This window comes from Crotalus tigris, unplaced genomic scaffold (genome assembly GCF_016545835.1).
Source record: "Crotalus tigris isolate CLP2741 ecotype Arizona unplaced genomic scaffold, ASM1654583v1 scf7180000024367.1024689, whole genome shotgun sequence".
Taxonomy (NCBI): Eukaryota; Metazoa; Chordata; class Lepidosauria; order Squamata; family Viperidae; genus Crotalus; species Crotalus tigris.
This window is the reverse complement of record NW_024100536.1, coordinates 528,955-547,254: the sequence shown is the minus strand read 5'-3', so window position 1 is coordinate 547,254 and position 18,300 is coordinate 528,955. Positions and strand designations below refer to the sequence as shown.

Below are 18,300 nucleotides of genomic sequence, written 5' to 3'. Positions count from 1 at the left end.
GGATGCCGACCTCGTAACAGATCCTGAGTAACTTGGAAACAGGAAACAAGGGTGGCAGGGTCATCCAAGTCTGGCGAAACGTCTCCCAGTTGGGACAAGCACTGGGCCAGTGCGCTACCCCCGAGACGATGCTTGTCAGGGCTCACAGCCACGTGAAGCAAGGCCCCTACAAAACGCCAAAGGGAGAGGAAGACATTTGTGAAACAGCAACATTTGTGAAGTGGCCCAGAGTCACCTCTAGGCAAAATGGGTGGCATACAAGTCTAATAAATACATACATAAATAAAAGTAAAACATTCTCTGTTTTATCTTCTCTCTACACCAGTGTTTCTCAACCTCAGTAATTTCAGGATGTGTGGACTTCAACTCCCAGAATTCCCCAGCCAGCAGGTTGGCTGAAGAATTCTGGGAGTTGAAGTCCATACACCTTAAAGTTGCAGAGGTTGAAAAAGACTGCTCTATACATTTATGCGCCAGGGGATCCACGTCAATGCCCCAACTGTGAAGTAACTTTTTTTTTTCTTAATTAGCTCTGCAGGTTCTCATCCTGAATCCTTGGATAGGGGTGAACAACATGAGTGAACAGCCTGCAAGCTGTTCTATTTGTATCCCCCAGAGCTCGCTAGGAGGAGCAGAGTGGAAATTCCCACACCTATGTTTATGGAAGAGGATGTGGGAAGATTTAAGGAAGAAAAACTCTGTTTAAAAAAAAAATCTGTAATTCCCCCTAGTTTGGGTAGATCTTAAGGAGCCTTTTGTCCCCTAAAGCCCCTAAAATTACAGATCTGAAAAATTTTAGCCCATCTATTATCATTTATAATTTTTTGGGATTTATAGGAGGGAGGGAGGGAGGGAGGGAGGGAGGGAGGGAAAGAAAGAAGGGAGGGAGGGAGGGAGGGAAAGAAAGAAAGAAAGAAAGAAAGAGGGAGGGAGGGAGGGAGGAAGGAAGGAAGGAAGGAAGGAAGGAAGGAAGGAAGGAAGGAAGGAAGGAAGGAAGGAAGGAAGGAAGGAAGGAAGGAAGGAAGGAGGAAGGAAGGATCAGGAAAGAGAGAGGGAGGGAGGAGGGAAGGAGGGAGGGAAGTCTTCAAATAGAACTGATAGAATATCACAGCAAAGTATCTATCAAAGTTCTTTATTCATCACACTGATTACTTTCAATGTTTGACATTCTCAATACTCTTCCCCTTACCTTTCCCATCAGGGCATTTGAGGTCAGGGGTGACGGTGGCTGTGATATCAGGACAGACAGCATAAGCTGAGATGACCAGCGTTCCTGGCGCAACAAAGAATACAATCATGAAAAGAAAGAATGAGAAGAAAAAACCTGTGAAGTTGAATAACTCCACAACCACAAACCCAGAGATGGAGAGCTGTGGGCCCATCCTTAGCTCACGATGCCCCAGGCCTCACCAGGTGCCTTGACCGTTTCTGTGCCAACCCGGGCTGCCATGCTGAGCGAGTCCTTCCCGCCATCCACTGCCACACCCAACTCTCCCATGACGGAGCACATGGCGCTGCAGGCTTCGGCCAGGGCTGCCCCCTCGCCCGGGAGCTTGGCTGGCCACATCCAGTTGCCGCTGCACTTCACATCCTGCATGGAGACAAGCAAATTGCTTGATTGCACCGATGACTGCAGTGCAGAGAATAACCCGAGGCTCACAAAGGAAAGGAGAATTTGTAAACCAGGAGAACAGCCAGGACGAACACGGCATTCAGGAAAAAAAAAGAGAAGAGAAAACACTAAAAGGGGAAAATATAATATTTGCACTTGACAGTCTGCATTGAGATACGCAAATTGCTTAGTTGTACCAGTGACTCTGGTGCAGAGATTAACCTGAAGTCTGGTTGGTTCCAGTGCAGAGATTAACCCGAGGCTCACAAAGGAAAAGAGAATTTGCAAACCAGGAGAACAGCCGGGAAGAACACGGCATTGAGAAAAAAGAGGAGAGAAAATACTAAACAAGTGAAAATATATTTGCACCCATGGGAAGTGGCCATTTTACTCACCAGCAAGGAGATGCTTTCTTATGCCTTACTTAGAGCATTTTCTGCTTCACTAAATTAGACCAGAAAGCGTAAAATTCCTTTTATTGAGAGTGATTATTATAAGCCTCTTCTGAATATTATCTATCTCTTGTAGACATATGTTTCACTCCTCCGTGCTATAGTAAATGAGTCTGCCTATCTTTATCAGAGACCTCTTCCTTATTGCAAACTGGAAAAACTTAATGCTAATAACTGGGCATCCATGAAAAATTATGGTATGGCGATAGCACCTCCCAACTAGGATATTGCTGTGCAATTATCAAAATCATTATATTATAATTACTGCAGAAGTAAAGCTTCAGTCCTTTCTTTTAATCCAGAAGCCTCATTTCTTTTTCTCATAATGGAGCACGCCGAATAAACTAATTATTTCAGTCTTCCTTTTTAAACCACAATACATATATCAGTACTGAAGTATTTAGCTGGGTTTTTTTAATCCTAAGGAAGGTTTCTGGAGAACGGAAAAAACCTTCCCATTGTGCTGTGAAATTTTGGTGGATCCTAAATATAGAAATTGATCAGTTCTGGATTTGAGTTCTTTCAATTTAAGGATTTTTTTTTTCTTTCCCTTAATCAGCCAGCATGGTTATCTTAAGCAATTTGACATCAATGGAGCTATAGATATCTGGAACAAGTCACAATGACATCATTGCATGATGCCATATAAGATTATGTCATGCTGTATGTGATGTCACTTCCTCTCTTGGCCCCTCCCTGAGTCCCTGACAAACTGGAACACAAGAGGGGGTGGGGATGGGCACATATTTGCAAAGACCGAAGAAGGCGGGGCTTACCTTCAGATCGGTGACACGAGCAAACACCAGATTGGTGAGGGCTTCTCCCACGGCCAATCGGGCGCCAGCTGAAGGATTTATAAGCCCTTTGATTGGCTGTTCCCCTAGAGCAGTGGCTCCTCCCACTGTTTCAAAGGGGGAAAGGGCCACCACGGCTACATCCGCCAGGGGTGTGTGGAGGGGACCGACGCATTGTTGCTGGGCCACCAGCCCTGTCACCGAACGATCAACCTATGGCAGGGAAACAGGAAACAGAAAAAAAGAGGAAGAGATGGGATTACATCAGCAGAAAAAAATCAATATATAAATCATTTCTGCATCTAGGTGTCATAGCAGGTTCCTGGGTGATTTTTTTTAAAAAAAAACTAAGCAGATATAGAGTTGGTGGTCTGTGGATTGGAGACCACAAGGAAATCTCAAGGCTATAGGTCAGTGGTTCTCAACCTGTGGGTCAGGACCCCATTTGGGGTCGAACGACCATTTCACGGCGGTCGCCAAACAACGCAGTCCGCCATTTTTTCCCCCTTTTCCTTAGCTGTGCTATTCCCTTTTATTCTATTGGCTTTTGAAACCCAATAGAATAGACTCTCTTGAATAGAGTCTAATTCTATTGGCTTTCAAAAGCCAATAGGAATTGTCCAGGCTGTCTCTGCCCTGCTGAGCCCGCCAAAAGTCCCCTTCTGCAAACGGTGCTGCACCAGTTGAGTAGTCCTCGACTTACGACCGGTTGAGTAGTCCTCGACTTACGACCGGTTGGGGGTCGCGGCATTAAAAAGGTTGAGAACTGCTGCTATAGGTTATCCTGGGAATTTGGAAAAGCATCTTAAAAAAAGGAAGAGCTCTTAAAGCTACGCAGATGGGTCTGTAGAGGCAACCCAACCCAAGAAAGCCCAATCTGATCCAGAAAGTTACCTTATTTGTTAGGTAACGTTTACTAGCCACTGCTGGGAGCTTCAGGACCAGTTGAAGGGCGTCCAGCACGCTCAGAGCCTTAGGAAGATCCAGAGGGCGAAGGGCTCGGTTTATGCGGTTCAAAACAAATTCCTTGGGGGGGGGAATAAAAACATAATATTATTAACATTGTTGATATATCTGCTCTGTTCTTCTTTGTTTTTTTTAAGTTTACCAATTTTATTAGTTTATCAGGCTATCAAAGGAAAATAAAACAATAATGGGAAATTAGGGGAAGGAAAAAGGGAAGAAGAAAACTTGTGAGGTAAAAGGGGAAAAAGAAAACAACAACAGTAGAAGATAACAAGATTACCGCCTCCATTTTTTACTTTTACATAGCAGTATATACTAGCCATTTCTATAATAAGAAACCTACCTAATCGGCAAAACTACCGTATATTCCGGCATATAAGGCGACCCGTCATATAAGACGACCCCCGTCTTCGCCACCGAGTTGCATGCCTAGAAATTCGTCTTATACACCGGAAACTACCGTTATTTCCGGCATATAAGACGACTCGGCATATAAGACGACCCCCGACTTCGGCACCAATTTTAAAGCTTGCGAAAATCGTCTTATACGCCGGAAAGAATCAAAGTTCCTTTTTTTTTCCATCACAAGCACCAAATCCAAGAGCAATTTGCAAATTAGAAACAAAATTAGGTAGATTCTCTTCTTTGGATAAAGCAATCAATTTAACTATCTGCTTTTTTCCCCCCCCCCTTGCTGTGGGAAATAATATATATTTCTGTTTACACTTCTCAATCAATACAGACTATCTTTGTTTATGTTAACAAAATTCATTATATTCTTTCAGATTCCTTAACCTTAAAGGGGAACAGAACCCACTTTTTTACATCCATTTTGAAACATTATTTTTTTTTCTTTAAAAACATTTCTAAAATCAATTAGATTTTAGGCAGGGCTGATGGTGAAGGAGCAGGGGAAGAGATGTTCTGCAACATTTGGAGAGTCACAATCTGATCAGTCTCCCTGAATTAAAGGACGCAGCAACAAATACAGATAGTCTCGAGTTATGACCACAATCACAACCAGAATTTACGTTGCGAGGCAAGATAGCTAAGTGAATTGTGCCCGATTTCAGAAAGTTTTTTGGCACGGTTGTTAAGCAAATCACTGCAGTTATTAAGTGAATCATGTGGTCATTAAGTGAATCCAGCTCCCCTCCCCATTGACTCCTTGGAAGCTGGCTGGGAAAAAAATCACAAAACCATGGGGGTTTCTGCAATGGTCATTAAATGCAAGGACTGGACATAAATCCCTTTCTTCAACTTCAAACGGTTGTTAAATGAATGCTTGTAAGTTATGTATGTTACTAACCTAACAGCTGTAGTGATTCAGTTGTGTCAAGAAAGGTCGTAAAATGGGGCAAAGCTCTCACTTAACAACTGTCTCGCTTAGCCACAGAAATTCTGAGCTCAATTGTGATCCTAAGTCAAGGACTACCTATAACTATGAATACTTCTCCAAATTTAAGAAATTCCTGAACTTGCTCACAATTTGCCCTCAAGTAGGATTGTGTAACTCTGTGTACAGCATCCTTGGTGAATGTTAGTCGGGTTGTTTATTTGTTCATTCATGCCCTTCCATACCTTGCGTGGCATCTTCCCAAGGACCCATTCCAGGTTCAAATTCACAGGTGTGTCTCTTTCTCCTGTATCTCCTTTCTCCACCTCTGCCGTGCTTGCTGGAGATTTTGTGTCATCCACCAGCACAATCTATCAAGAAGAAGAAGAGACAACTTCAAAGCAGATTCACACACTAGGCCAGCGGTAGGCAACCTTGGCTCTTTGATGACTCGTGGACTTCAACTCCCAGAATTCCTGAGCCAGCATGGCTCAGCTTGGAAACCTCTCCCTTTCCCCTCAGCATGGCTGGCTCAGGAATTCTGGGAGTTGAAGTCCATCAGTCATAAAAGAGCCAAGGTTCCCCACCCCTGCCCTATATAAGGGGTCCTCAATCTTGGCAACTTTATGACTCGTGGACTTCAACTCCCAGAATTCCTGAGCCAGCATGGCTCAGCTTGGAAACCTCTCCCTTTCCCCTCAGCGTGGCTGGCTCAGGAATTCTGGGAGCTGAAGTCCACGAGTCATGAAGGGGCCATAGTTTCCCCATGCTGGCTCAGAAATTCTGGGAATTGAAGTCCATGAGTCATAAAAGAGCCAAGGTTGCCTACCCCTGCACTAGGCCAAGCTTTAGTTGCTTAAGTAGGATTTATTGAACAATCCATCCATGATTTGATCCTCTTACGACCCTGAAATATACTGCAAGATTTACAAGCCACCACAGATGGGATTCCCCAATAAACTAAGCCAGGGTCTCCAAACTTGACAATTTTCAGTCTTGTGTATCAATGAAAAACTCAATCATCCAGGCCAAAACTACAGGGAGTCCTCAATTTAAGACCAAAACTGAGCCCAAAATCTATGTTGCTAAACGAGACAGAGGCTAGGTTGACATTTACCACATTTTACGACTGTTCTTGCCCAATTTGTTAACTAGATCACTGCAGTTGTTAAATTAGAAACACGGTTGTTAAGTGAACCTCCTTTCCCCATTCACTTTGCTTGTCAGAAGGTCGCAAAAGGGAATTATATGACCCCGGGACACTGCAACCGTCATAAATGTGAATCAGTTGCCAAACATCCAAATATAAATCACGTGACCATGGGGATGCCGCAATGGTCATAATAGTGAAAAATGGTTAGAAGTTATAACTTCGAACAGTCACTAAATGAACAATTGTAAGTCAAGGCCTTCTTGTATAAAAAAAAAAAATGTTAAAATCATGGCAACTGAAACAAAGTTTGTTCTAGCTGCCATGATTTTAACCTTTTTTTAAAGAGTATTTAAGTCTTGTGGACTTCAATTCCCAGAATTCCCCAGCCAACATTGTAATCGGCTTTTGTGACTTTCTGACAAGTAAAATTAATGGGGAAGCCAGATTCACTTAACAACCGTGTTACTAACTTAACAACTGCAAGGATTTGCTTAACGACTATGGCAGGAAAGGTCATAAAATGGGCTGAAACGTCACTTGGCAAATGTCTCGCTTAGCCACACAAATCTGGGGTTCAATTAAGGTCGTAAGTCGAGAACTACCTGTAGATTAATGTTCCTCCACCGTCAAGGCCGATTTCTCTCCTACCTTTCCGTCGCCCATAATTTTGCCAACAAAGTCAACGGGACATCTTTCACGGGAAGCCAGACGTTGCAGAAAATCAGCTCGGCGGGGTTGAAGCAGGAGAGCGTTCGATTCTTGGTACTCGGCCCCCCAGATTTCCAGAACACTCAAAGTGGGATCTCCCAGCTAGGAAACGAATGAGAGAAAGAGAGAGAGAGAGAGATTTATTTTGGAAAAAAACCCCATTTCTTCAGTGCTGTGGTTGGAGTGGAAATATTTATAATATAATGAGCTGAGGTGGCGCAGCAGTTAGAGTGCAGTACTGCAGGCCACTTTACCTGACTATGTTCAGCAGGTCAGCGGTTCAAATCTCACCGGCTCAAGGTTGACTCAGCCTTCCATCCTTTCGGGGTAGGTAAAATGAGGACCCAGATTGTTGGGGGCAATGTAAATATATGTATACATTGCTTACTGGTGTACACCGCTTAGAGAGTGCTTGCACTTAAAGCGGTATATAAGTCTCATAAATAAATAAATAAATAACATATATTGAGGATCAGGGTAAATCAGGGGTAGGCAACCATGGCTCTTTTATGACTCGTGGACTTCAACTCCCAGAATTCCTGAGTCAGCCATGCTGAGGGGAAAGGGAGAGGTTTCCAAGCTGAGCCATGCTGCTCAGGAATTCTGGGAGTTGAAGTCCACGAGTCATAAAAGAGCCAAGGTAGATCAACCACTGCAAGGCTTCAGCAAAGACACACCTGGAAACGGCTCGCATAGATAGTTGCTCCTGCTGGCTCGCTCAGCTCCTTCAAGACATTCCCTAAATGAAAAGAGAAAGTTGTTTAGAACATTCCGGAAACATCTCAAAATTCTTGGAGGGATCAGCTATTATAATTCTCCCAGGCATCTCTTGTAGAGACCAGGAATTCACAATGAGGGATGCGCAAAATTTAGGGTTCCAGGAATGTAAAACTCCTGTAAAACTGAAATGGATCATGGATCCAGAGGTTTTACAGAAGTGAATCTTCAGAGAGGAGGAACTATCAGATTGCCCCCCCCCCCAAAACAGCCAATTCAGCGCTTCTCAGAAGAATAGATTTTGCATATCTTGTCAATGACTTTTCATTCACTCGGTTGTAAATGTGTTTCTTTGGACTGTACGTATCGCGTATTAAATACAATGTCGAGGGCCACATATCTCCCCCTCACCTTAGGCCCTAAGAACATCGGCCTGGCTTGACACTGAGAGTGTGACATTTTTATTTTAATCACACAAGGGAGGATTGGAAACTTAAGTTGGCGCTCTCCATATCATCTTATATTTCATCTCCCATCAGCTGCAGTGGCTAGGGCGCTGGCAACGAATGGTGAGAAATATAGTCCAGTACCAATTCTGTCTTTCCAAACAAGCTGCGATCAGGTCCAGGTAACCAAGCCATTACTGTTTGCACTGGCACTGCTGTTTAGTTTAATAACTTTTATAACTGATGATTTTAATGCTTTTATGATGTAAGCCACCCAGAATCATTGGACATGAGATGGGCAGCAAAAAAATGTCAATAAAATAAAATAAAATAATAAAATAAAATAAAATAAAATAATGAAATGAAATAAAATAAAAATAAATAAAATAAAATAATGAAATGAAATAAAATAAAAATAAATAAAATAAAATATAAAATAATATATAAATAATAATAACAATATAAAATATAAAATAATAAAAAAAATAAAATAAAATGTAAAATAAAATAAAATAAAATAAAATAATGAAATGAAATAAAATAAAAATAAAATATAATATAATATATAATAATAATAATAATATAAAATATAAAATAATAAAATAAAAAATAAAATAAAATTTAAAATAAAATAATATAAAATATAAAATAATAAAATAAAATAAAATATAAAATAATACAATAAAATAAAATAATGAAATAAAATGAAATAAAATAATAAAAAATTAAAAAGTAAAATAAAATGTAAAATAAAATAAAATAATATAAAATATAAAATAATAAAATAAAATAAAATATAAAATAATACAATAAAATAAAATAATGAAATAAAATGAAATAAAATAATAAAAAATAAAAAAGTAAAATAAAATAATAAAATAAAATATAAAATAAAACAACAAAATAAAATATAAAATAATACAACAAAATAAAATAAAATATAAAATAAAATATAAAAAAATAAAATATAAAATAAAATATAAAAAAATAAAATATAAAATAAAATATAAAAAAATAAAATATAAAATAAAATAAAAAATAAAAAAGTAAAATAAAATGTAAAATAAAATAAAATAAAAAAATATAATAAAATATAATAAAATAAAATATTCTGCGGTTTGTCCTTACAGGTAGTCCTTGAGTTATGACCATAATTGAACCCTAAGATATGAAGGTTGCAAAGCGGATCACCAAATGACCGGACCTGATTTTACAACCTTTTTTTGCGGCGGTCGTAAAGCAAATACTGCCGTCGTTAAGCGAGCCCATGGTTTGCGATAGCTTGCGCAGCCCAGTGCCCTCTCTCCTCCCACGCTCACCGTTGCCTCCAGCTCCCTGGTCGTGCAAACTGCAGATGGGGTTGTTCTCTCCACTCTCCACGCAACCCCGAAGCACCCGGTTCATCTTCTGTTCCATCTCGGCATCACCCCGTTGCACGGCCCCAAAATCCAGCTCACTGGCATTGTCACCTTGCACCTAAATGCGCACGGGAGAGATTGTGGCAGGCTACAATGGGAAGAGTGCTTCGCAACCACAATCACTAAGCAACCACAGTCCAGTCTAGCAACTCTCTTGCTATAAGGGTTGCAGTCACTAAGCAGAAAATCATATGACTGCAATAGGCTTATGGTAGCACTTCCCTTCCGATTGTTAAATGAATTACTAAGTAAGACATCACATGACCACAACAGGCTTATTATGTCACTTCCCCTTCAGTCATTAAGCAAATCACTGCAGTCAATAAGCAAGATATGCAACTGTGATGGGCTTAGGACATTCGTTTTTCCTTCAGTCATTAAGTAAATCACTGTGGTTCTAAATGAGGCAGCATATCATCTCAATAGGCTTATGACATCACTTCCCCTTCAGAGCTTAAGCTAATCACTGCAGTTGTTAAGCCAGACCACCCGTGACCATGATGGGCTTGTGAAATCACTTCCCCTTTAGTCATTAAATGAATCACCACTGTCACTAAGTGAGAATCACACAAACTCAACAGGCTTATAAAGTCACTTCCCCTTCAGTGAGGAATCACTGCAGTTGTTGCGTGAGTCGTGATGTGACTACAGCAGGCTTATGGTATCACTTCCCCTTAGGTCATTAAATGAATCACCACGGTCATTAAATGAGATGTCACACCACAGCAATTTGCGATTTTACTGCGCGGCTTCACCACTGACTCTGCTTGCCAGAAGCCAAGTCTACAAATGCCCAGAGGATTTTGGGGGACTGCTGTTGCGAAGATTGCTCACAAAGCAAGCTTTTTTTAAAAACAGGTCATAACTTCAAGTGGTCGTTAAACGGGCCGGGCTGTAAAGGAGAGCTACCTGTAGCTTTCCCACCCCCGGTCCAGAAGTACAAGAAAGGTGGTTAGCCTCTTCTTCTTAGCTCTGCTTTCTTAAACCAAAGTTGCTGAGAGACATCTAGAACAGTGGTTCTCAACCTGTGGGTCGGGACCCCATTTGGGGTCGAATGACCATTTCACGGGGGTCGCCAAACAACACAGTCCGCCATTTTTCCCCCCTTTTCCTTAGCTGTGCTACTCCCTTTTATTCTATTGGCTTTTGAAAGCCAAACAGAATAGACTCTCTTGAATAAAGTCTAATTCTATTGGCTTTCAAAAGCCAATAGGAATTGTCCAGGCTGTCTCTGCCCTGCTGAGCCCGCCAAAAGTCCCATTCTGCAAACGGTGCTGCACCAGTTGAGTAGTCCTCGACTTATGACCGGTTGAGTAGTCCTCGACTTACGACCGGTTGGGGGTCGCGGCATTCAAAAGGTTGAGAACCACTGATCTAGAAGAAAAGTCCTCTTCTCGTGTTACCTGGATGGAAGACGCAGCTCCTCCACCCACACCAATTCGGTAGACGGGGCCTCCAACCTTCACCACATCCATCCCTGGAAAAGAAGAGGAAAAGCAGCGGTTAAACCACGGAACGAACTCAGAGCTGCTTCGTGGAGGAGACGCGAAAAGTCTTCAAAGGAAAAACAAGGAAGACCAATTGCCACTTGAAAAAGCAGCTTTTCGGACAACCACCACCGGGATGACTGAGAATCGCCATCGGCATTTAGCTGTGCACTTTGGGACGAACGCCCTTCGAAGGGTGCGGGAGGATGAACGGATTTCCAGAAAACACTGCAGACGACAGGAGCCATTTGCGCTTCAGTTTGAGAGGCAGACAACGCGGACTCCTCCCCAACAGCCTGTCTTCAACAGCGAAGGCACACGGGGCAGAAAACATCCCGCAGCCAAGAAGGCTCCACACCCATTAGTACCACTCGGGTGGTCTTGAGGACACAAATAAACCTCCAAGTGGCCTCAACGACTCTCTAAAACAGGGGTGTCAAGCTCAATTTCATTGAGGGCCGCATCAGCATTGCGGTTGCCCTGGGGGGGGGCAGGTGGGTGTGACCAGGGTGGGTGCGGCCTATTGGGTGGGCGTGGCTAGCTCTACATCGTTCGCGTCATGAGTGCCTGTGGGGGCTCAGCCTCTTGGTGCTGTGAGGAGAGCACCCCACTGCCTTCCGAAACCCCTCCCCCGGAGTCCATCAAGCCGGATATGTGAAGTATTAGAGTGCAGTACTGCAGGCCACTTTAGCTGACTGTGTTCAGCAGGTCAGCGGTTCAAATCTCACCGGCTCAAGGTTGACTCAGCCTTCCATCCTTCCGGGGTAGGTAAAATGAGGACCCAGATTGTTGGGGGCAATGTAAATATATATATACATTGCTTACTGGTGTACACTGCTTAGAAAGTGCTTGCACTTAAAGCGCTATGTAAGTCTCATAAATAAATAAATAAATAAATAAATAAAGTAGGCCAGGGCCATTGGCTGGCCACTTGCAGGCGATGGTGCATTCCTTCATTCCTCACAAAGGGTGACACCTCCCCAGCATGCACCCAGGGGGCGGGGCCGACGCGGCAGGGCCTGGTCCCTCGCTGTTTCTAGACGGCCTTGTGGAGCTAAGACTGAATACGTTTCAGCATAGATGGCCACCACAAAATTATACATTGGCTCCCAGCCGGCCTGGGCCAGGGCCAAGACAACGGGGGCCGTTCCCTCACTGTTTCCAGGATGGCTTCGCGGGCCACATGAAACCACTTCGCAGGCCGCATCTGGGCCCCGGGCCTTGTGTTTGACATGTCTGCTCTAAAAGAATGCAAATGACCAGCTGTCTGCAAGGAGTATAAATCCTTCCATTCCCCACCATCCAGCCAGAGCCGAAGAAGCTTCTAGGATGAGAAGCGAAACATCTTCAAAGAAAAACAAGAAAAGTCCAGTTGCCTCCTGAAATAAGCACCTTTGAGACAACCAGGACCTGGACAGCTGAGAATCTCCATAGACACAGAGTGAATTTCTGACACTAGCTGGAATAGGGAGTCCTTGACTTACGAGCACAATTGAGCCCCAAATTTCTGTTGCTAAGGAAAACACTTGTTAAGTGAGGTTTGCCCCACTGTATCACTTTTCTTGCCACAGTTGTTAAATGAATCACCGCAGTTATTAAGTTAGCAATGCCGTGGTTAAGTGCATCTGGCTTCCCCATTGACTTTGCTTGTCAGGAGGTTGCAAAGGGGGAATCACGTAACCCAGGACACTGCAACCGTCATAAATATGAATTGGTGGCCACGTGCCTGAATTTTGACCATGGGGATGCTGCAATGGTCGTCAGTGTGAAAAATGATCGTAAGTCGCTTCTTTCAGCGCCACTGTAACTTTGAACGGTCACTAAACAAACTGCTGTAAACTGAGGACTACTGTAGATTTGGGAATACAATACGCTACAATCCCGACGAATCCTTACCGGGCTGGGGCGTTTCCTTGCGCACATGTATGTCTTCGATTGCTCCAATGCCTCCACTGAACATGATGGGCTTGATCCATTCATGCCGCTCACCGTCCCCCAGGCGCATCCCGAAAGAGCGTGCGAACCCTAGCCCAGGGAAGACGGTTGAATTTAAACAATTGCCCTTTCCCATGCAATCTTGCACATCCCTCTAGTTCAGTGTTTCCCAGCCTTGGTGGGTTGAAGGTGCATGGACTTCAATTCCCAGAATTCCCCAGCCAGCCCAACCTTGGTGGGTTGAAGGTGTATGGACTTCAGTTCCCAGAATTCTCCAGCCAGCCCAACCTTGGTGGCTTGAAGATGCATGGACTTCAATTCCCAGAATTCTCCAGCCACCCCCAACCTTGGTGGCTTGAAGATGTGTGGACTTCAAATGAATTCTGGGAGTTGAAGTCCATGCATCTTCAAGCCATCGAAGTTGACAAACACTATTCTAGTTCCTCTGCCCCTTCCCATGCGTCAGCAGCCAGCATCTTTTCACTAAACAAATCACAACTTCAAACACACTTCCGTTTGGATCTCAGGAGCAAGCCACCAGCAAGCTCACCTGCCAGCACAGGTTCCCCAAATTTGTTGCCGTAGTCCGAAGCTCCATCGCTGGCACCAATGGCTACTTCCACAGGCCGTGCAAAATTATCAGGGTACACGAAAGATGCATCTTCCCAAGGTAAGGGATATCCTAAAAAGCAGATGTAAAACAGAATTCTTTCTTTTCCAGAGCTAAGTAACATTCAGATCACCTTTCTTGCACCCGTTTTTAATATTCCTTGCAGTCGTCTGGTCGTTAGTAGTCTTTCTGAAAGTAGCTGAGTGGCCTCAATGACTCTCAGAGACAGCACTAATGACCAGATGACTGCAAGGAATATGAATCCTTCCATTCCCCACCATCCAGTCAGAACTGAAGAAGCTTCTTGGATGAGAAGCGAAACGTCTTCAAGGAAAAACAAAGGAAGTTCAGCTGCCTTTTGAAAAAGCACATTTGGGACACTCACCTGGAATGTGTAAATTGCCAAAGCTGTATCCGGCAGTTCCAGCAATTACATGAGCCCCACGACCTGTGCACTGAACATCCCGGATTCTCCCACCGGTCCCAGTGGTGGCACCACTGAATGGAGCAACGCCTAGAAGAGAAAGAGAAATTGCAAACAATGAGCCCTGCAAACGATAAAGGAGGATATTTGTAGCTCAGATTGGAAATGAGGGGTCCTTGGTGTTCTTGAGCTTGTTTGCTTTCTTGCAGACCTTTCATTAGTCCAGTGATGGCAAACCTTTTAGAGACCGAGTGCCCAAACTGCAACCCAAAACCCACTTGTGCATCGTCGAGTGCTGGGTGGGTGTGGCCCATTGGGTGGGCATGGCTGCGGTGGTAACAGCAGACTGGGTGGGACTAAAAAGTTCAATCAATCAATTTCAACTTTGCAAGATCTTTTTTTTTTCCCCGCGAGAAGTTGAAATTGACTGAACCTTTTTTTTTTGTACTGGTTCATATTTATGATGGTTGCAGTGAATTTGGATCATGTGAAAATGGGGATCTGCAATAGTTGTATTCTGATCATGCAACCATGGCAATTCTGCAGTAGTAGTAAGTGTGAAACGTGGTCATAGGTCATTTTTTTCTTAGACATTATAACTTTGAATGATAACTAAAGGAACGGTTGTAATCGAGGAGTAGATTAGGCAACTGCTTAACTGTACTTTACTCGAAGGAACTGTTGAGTAGCTAAGCTATGATATGAAACTATGATATCCCAACAAATACAGGCAATCCTCAAGACATGATCGTAATAGAGTCTACCTATTACAGTTGACTGCTCTTTAGAAGGCCAGATCCTGAAGTTGAAACTCAAGTACTTTGGCCACCTAATGAGAAGGAAGGACTCACTGGAGAAGAGCCTGATGCTGGGAAAGATTGAGGGCAACAGAAGAATGGGACGACAGAGAATAAGGTGGCTGGATGGAGTCACTGAAACAGTAGGCGTGAACTTAAATGGACTCCAGAAGATGGTAGAGGACAGGAAGGCCCAGAGGAACATTATCCATGGGGTTGCGATGGGTCGGACACGACTTCGCAACTAACAACAACAATTACAGTTGTCAAGAAGGAAACTTTGGCAGCTACATGCCTCTTCATTTCAACTTGCCATAGAGTAAAGGGGGGAGGGAAGGGAGAGATGCTGCTTTAGAAGCGATGGAGAAACGAAAACTCTACAATTCCACTGAAGACCTGAGAGCCTGAAACCTTTCCAAGGACCCTGCAGCAGGTGTGGAGAAGAAGCAGACGGTTCCCATAACAAAGTGAAATTGTTTACACGAACTACATGAGAGGGTGGGGGTTTGTCCGAAGAATTTATTCTTTAATTCTATGAACTGGTGTCCAGGAAGCTCAGAGTTAGTTTTGCTTCAACATCACCATACCGTGTATTCAATAAACAGTATGATTTTCGGAAACGGAACGGACTGGAGTTTTATTTGGGTTCTCGCGCTGGATGTCGACAACAGTTGAATAGCATGATGGTTGTAAGACAGGTAGGATTTTACAATGTTTTTGTAGCATGAATGTTGCAGGCACAATGTCATCCTCCAGTTCAAGTATGTCCACGTAGCTCATGTAAACAAGGTCTCTTTGTTATGGGAACCATCTGCTATCTTCTTCATACTTGATAGCTAGAATGTCTCTCAGCAAAGTTCCATAAAACTGGAGAGGTTTTCTTTCTCTAACTAGCCCAGTCGAAAGCATCGCTTTCCCCCCGCCCAAGATAAAAACAAAGAGGCACGCTGCTGCCAAATTTTCACTCTTGACACACAAGTGCAAATTCATTGTTCACTATGAGCTCAGTTTTGCCGAAATCCAGAAGTAACTGCTGTGTTTTGGCAAAACGTTGGTTTAAAAACATGGTCATGTGACATGTGACACAGCAAACAGCCCTAAATGTGACTGTGTTGTCAAGCACCCAAACTGTGGTCACATGACTGCAGGCGTATGGGACAACCACTGTATCCGGGTCACAAGTCCCCTTTTCCAAGTAGGTTGTAACTTCAAATGGCCACTAAAAGGGACCACTCGTAAGTTGAAGACAATCCGTCTAGCCAAGGGCAGAAAGAATGAAAGCCTAAACCAGTGGTGGCGAACCTATGGCATGCATACCAGAGGTGGCACTCAGAGCCCTCTTTGTGGGCACGCGCGCCTTGCCCCAGAGATGGCAACTGTCTCTTTTCAACCAGCCGTCCGCTAACTCGCCGAGGTCCCAAGTGGCCGGATGCATCCCAGCATGGCTGGTTTCCCCCCCCCCCGTCCCATCCCTCCTGGTCTCGCATGCTCTCCTTTTCCTGGGCAGAACCCACTGCATCGCCTCCTCAGCTGTCGGCCGACCGTCCAGCTCAGAAGCAGCTTCTCTGAACTGGCAGTGGGCTGCAAAGCCCCAGAGTGCACCGGTCGAGAGACCGGCAGGCTGTGGCTGCTGACGGACACTATCGGCCCCCATGCGCTCGCTGGCCTCTGTGTGCACGGGCCAATGGTGTCAGGCAGCAGCCACCCCAGCCCCTGCCTCTCTTTGCCCTGCAACAATGGCACCCCCACTCTGCCTCGCTTTGCCTCACCTCACTCCACAGAACGAGCCTCCTGCCCACTGCCCCACCTGCCAGAGACCCCCTGGATCTACCCCACAAGCAACATCGAGGTGACCACGCCCACCTTGGCCACACCCACCCAGTCTGCCATGACCACCACAGCCACGCCCACTCAGTGGGCCACGCCCACCTGGCACCCGACGATACATAAGTGGGTTTGGGGTTGCAATTTGGGCACTCGGTCTCTAAAAGGTTCACCACCGCTGGCCTAAACCAAGTTATCTTCCAGCATAACACAATCTGCAAATGCAGCTGAATTCCGGGCGAGATCGGTGGCATATAAATTTAGTTAATCAATAAATTTTAGAAACTCTTGCTTGCTTAAGATAATAATATTTTAGGGGTAAGACTCCAGAGCTTACAGCCTTCCGTTCTTTTTTTTTTTTTCCCATGCATGTATCTGTGGCTTTCTTTGAAGCTGCAAATGATTTACAGATCCAGTAGGAGAAAAGTAAAGAATGCAACTTTTAAAACATGCTTCAAATTTTTCTGCCTCCTAATCACGCTTGGTTTCTCTGTTCAACCAACCATGTTTATCAGCACGGGAGGTCCCTGCTGAGCTGTGTAATTTCGGCAGCAATGTGAATAACAGAACAACAGAGGTGGAAGGGACCTTGGAGGTCATCTAGACCAGGGCTTTTCAACCTTTTCACCCATTGTACCACTCTTAGGATATGGCAACATCCGAGTACCACCAGTCGCCTAGCAAGGTGTCAAAAACTTGATGACCAAAAAAAAAAAAAAAGGAAAAAAGTGATAAAGTACAGGTAGTCCTCGACTTACAACAGTTCGCTTAATGACTGTTTGAAGTTACAGTGGCACTGAAAAAGGTGCCCCCCAAGCCACAGCCGAGCAAGACACCTGCCTGCCCACCTGGTGGTGCTCTTCCTCCTGTTCAAGATTTTCATTGATGTGAGCATTTCTGTTGAGGATTGGCAGCGGGGATGGGGGGGGGTGTTTGGTTTTTATTTCCGCCCCCCCCCCCCGTCTGCTGGGTGGTTGCAGCAGGTTTTGGTCACTTCACATGACCCTGGGACACTGTGAGCGTCATAAATATGAATCAGTTGCTAAGGATCTGAATGTAAATCACAAGACCCTGGAGACGCTGCAACATTCCAGCTGATTGGCGCTTCTTCTGGGCTCAGCAGAAGCACCATAGTGCTGCTTTCCAGCTGATCGTGCTTTTCCAGCTGATCAGCAGAAGCGCCAGGATCAGCGCTGAGCTCCAGCTGGAGCCTGGCGCTGATCCTGGCGCTTCCACTGAGCCCTGACAGCCCCGAAGAAGCGCCGATCAGCTGGAAAGAGACACTGATCCTAGCGCTTCCACAGAGCCCTGACAGTCCTGCAGCTCCAGCCGTCTCTCGCTCAGGCTTGTGCAGTGCTGCCACCTGTTCAGCTCATTCCCCTCCCCCACTACCACTTTTCTAGGATGGTCGCGTTCCACCTGCCAGGTGCCAATGTACCAAAGGTGGTACCCGTACCACTGGTTGAAAAGCCCTGTTCTAGTCCAAACCTCTGCTCAGGCAGGAAACCCTATACTAATTCAGACAAATGGTTGTCCGATTTCTTCTTAAAAACCTCCAGTGTTGGAGCACCCACAACCTCTGAAGGTAAGCCATTCCTTTGGCTAATTATTCTTACTCTCA

The 18,300-nt window shown here is 44.4% G+C and overlaps 1 protein-coding gene across 2 annotated transcripts in view; it reads right to left on the bottom strand.

Moving 5' to 3' along the window:
* The window catches only part of PFAS (phosphoribosylformylglycinamidine synthase), a 43,280-nt gene that overhangs the window by 12,764 nt on the left and 12,216 nt on the right, over positions 1-18,300 (bottom strand). For both annotated transcript variants that reach the window (XM_039327798.1, XM_039327800.1), the window contains exons 9-21: positions 14,020-14,148; positions 13,575-13,706; positions 12,986-13,114; positions 11,006-11,079; positions 9,504-9,660; positions 7,699-7,760; positions 6,962-7,123; positions 5,406-5,531; positions 3,753-3,884; positions 2,841-3,071; positions 1,411-1,591; positions 1,190-1,273; positions 11-166 (exon numbers count right to left, since the gene is read on the bottom strand). In XM_039327798.1, the coding sequence (XP_039183732.1) occupies positions 11-166; positions 1,190-1,273; positions 1,411-1,591; positions 2,841-3,071; positions 3,753-3,884; positions 5,406-5,531; positions 6,962-7,123; positions 7,699-7,760; positions 9,504-9,660; positions 11,006-11,079; positions 12,986-13,114; positions 13,575-13,706; positions 14,020-14,148 (1,755 nt within the window). The remainder of the gene's footprint in view (positions 1-10; positions 167-1,189; positions 1,274-1,410; positions 1,592-2,840; positions 3,072-3,752; positions 3,885-5,405; positions 5,532-6,961; positions 7,124-7,698; positions 7,761-9,503; positions 9,661-11,005; positions 11,080-12,985; positions 13,115-13,574; positions 13,707-14,019; positions 14,149-18,300) is intronic.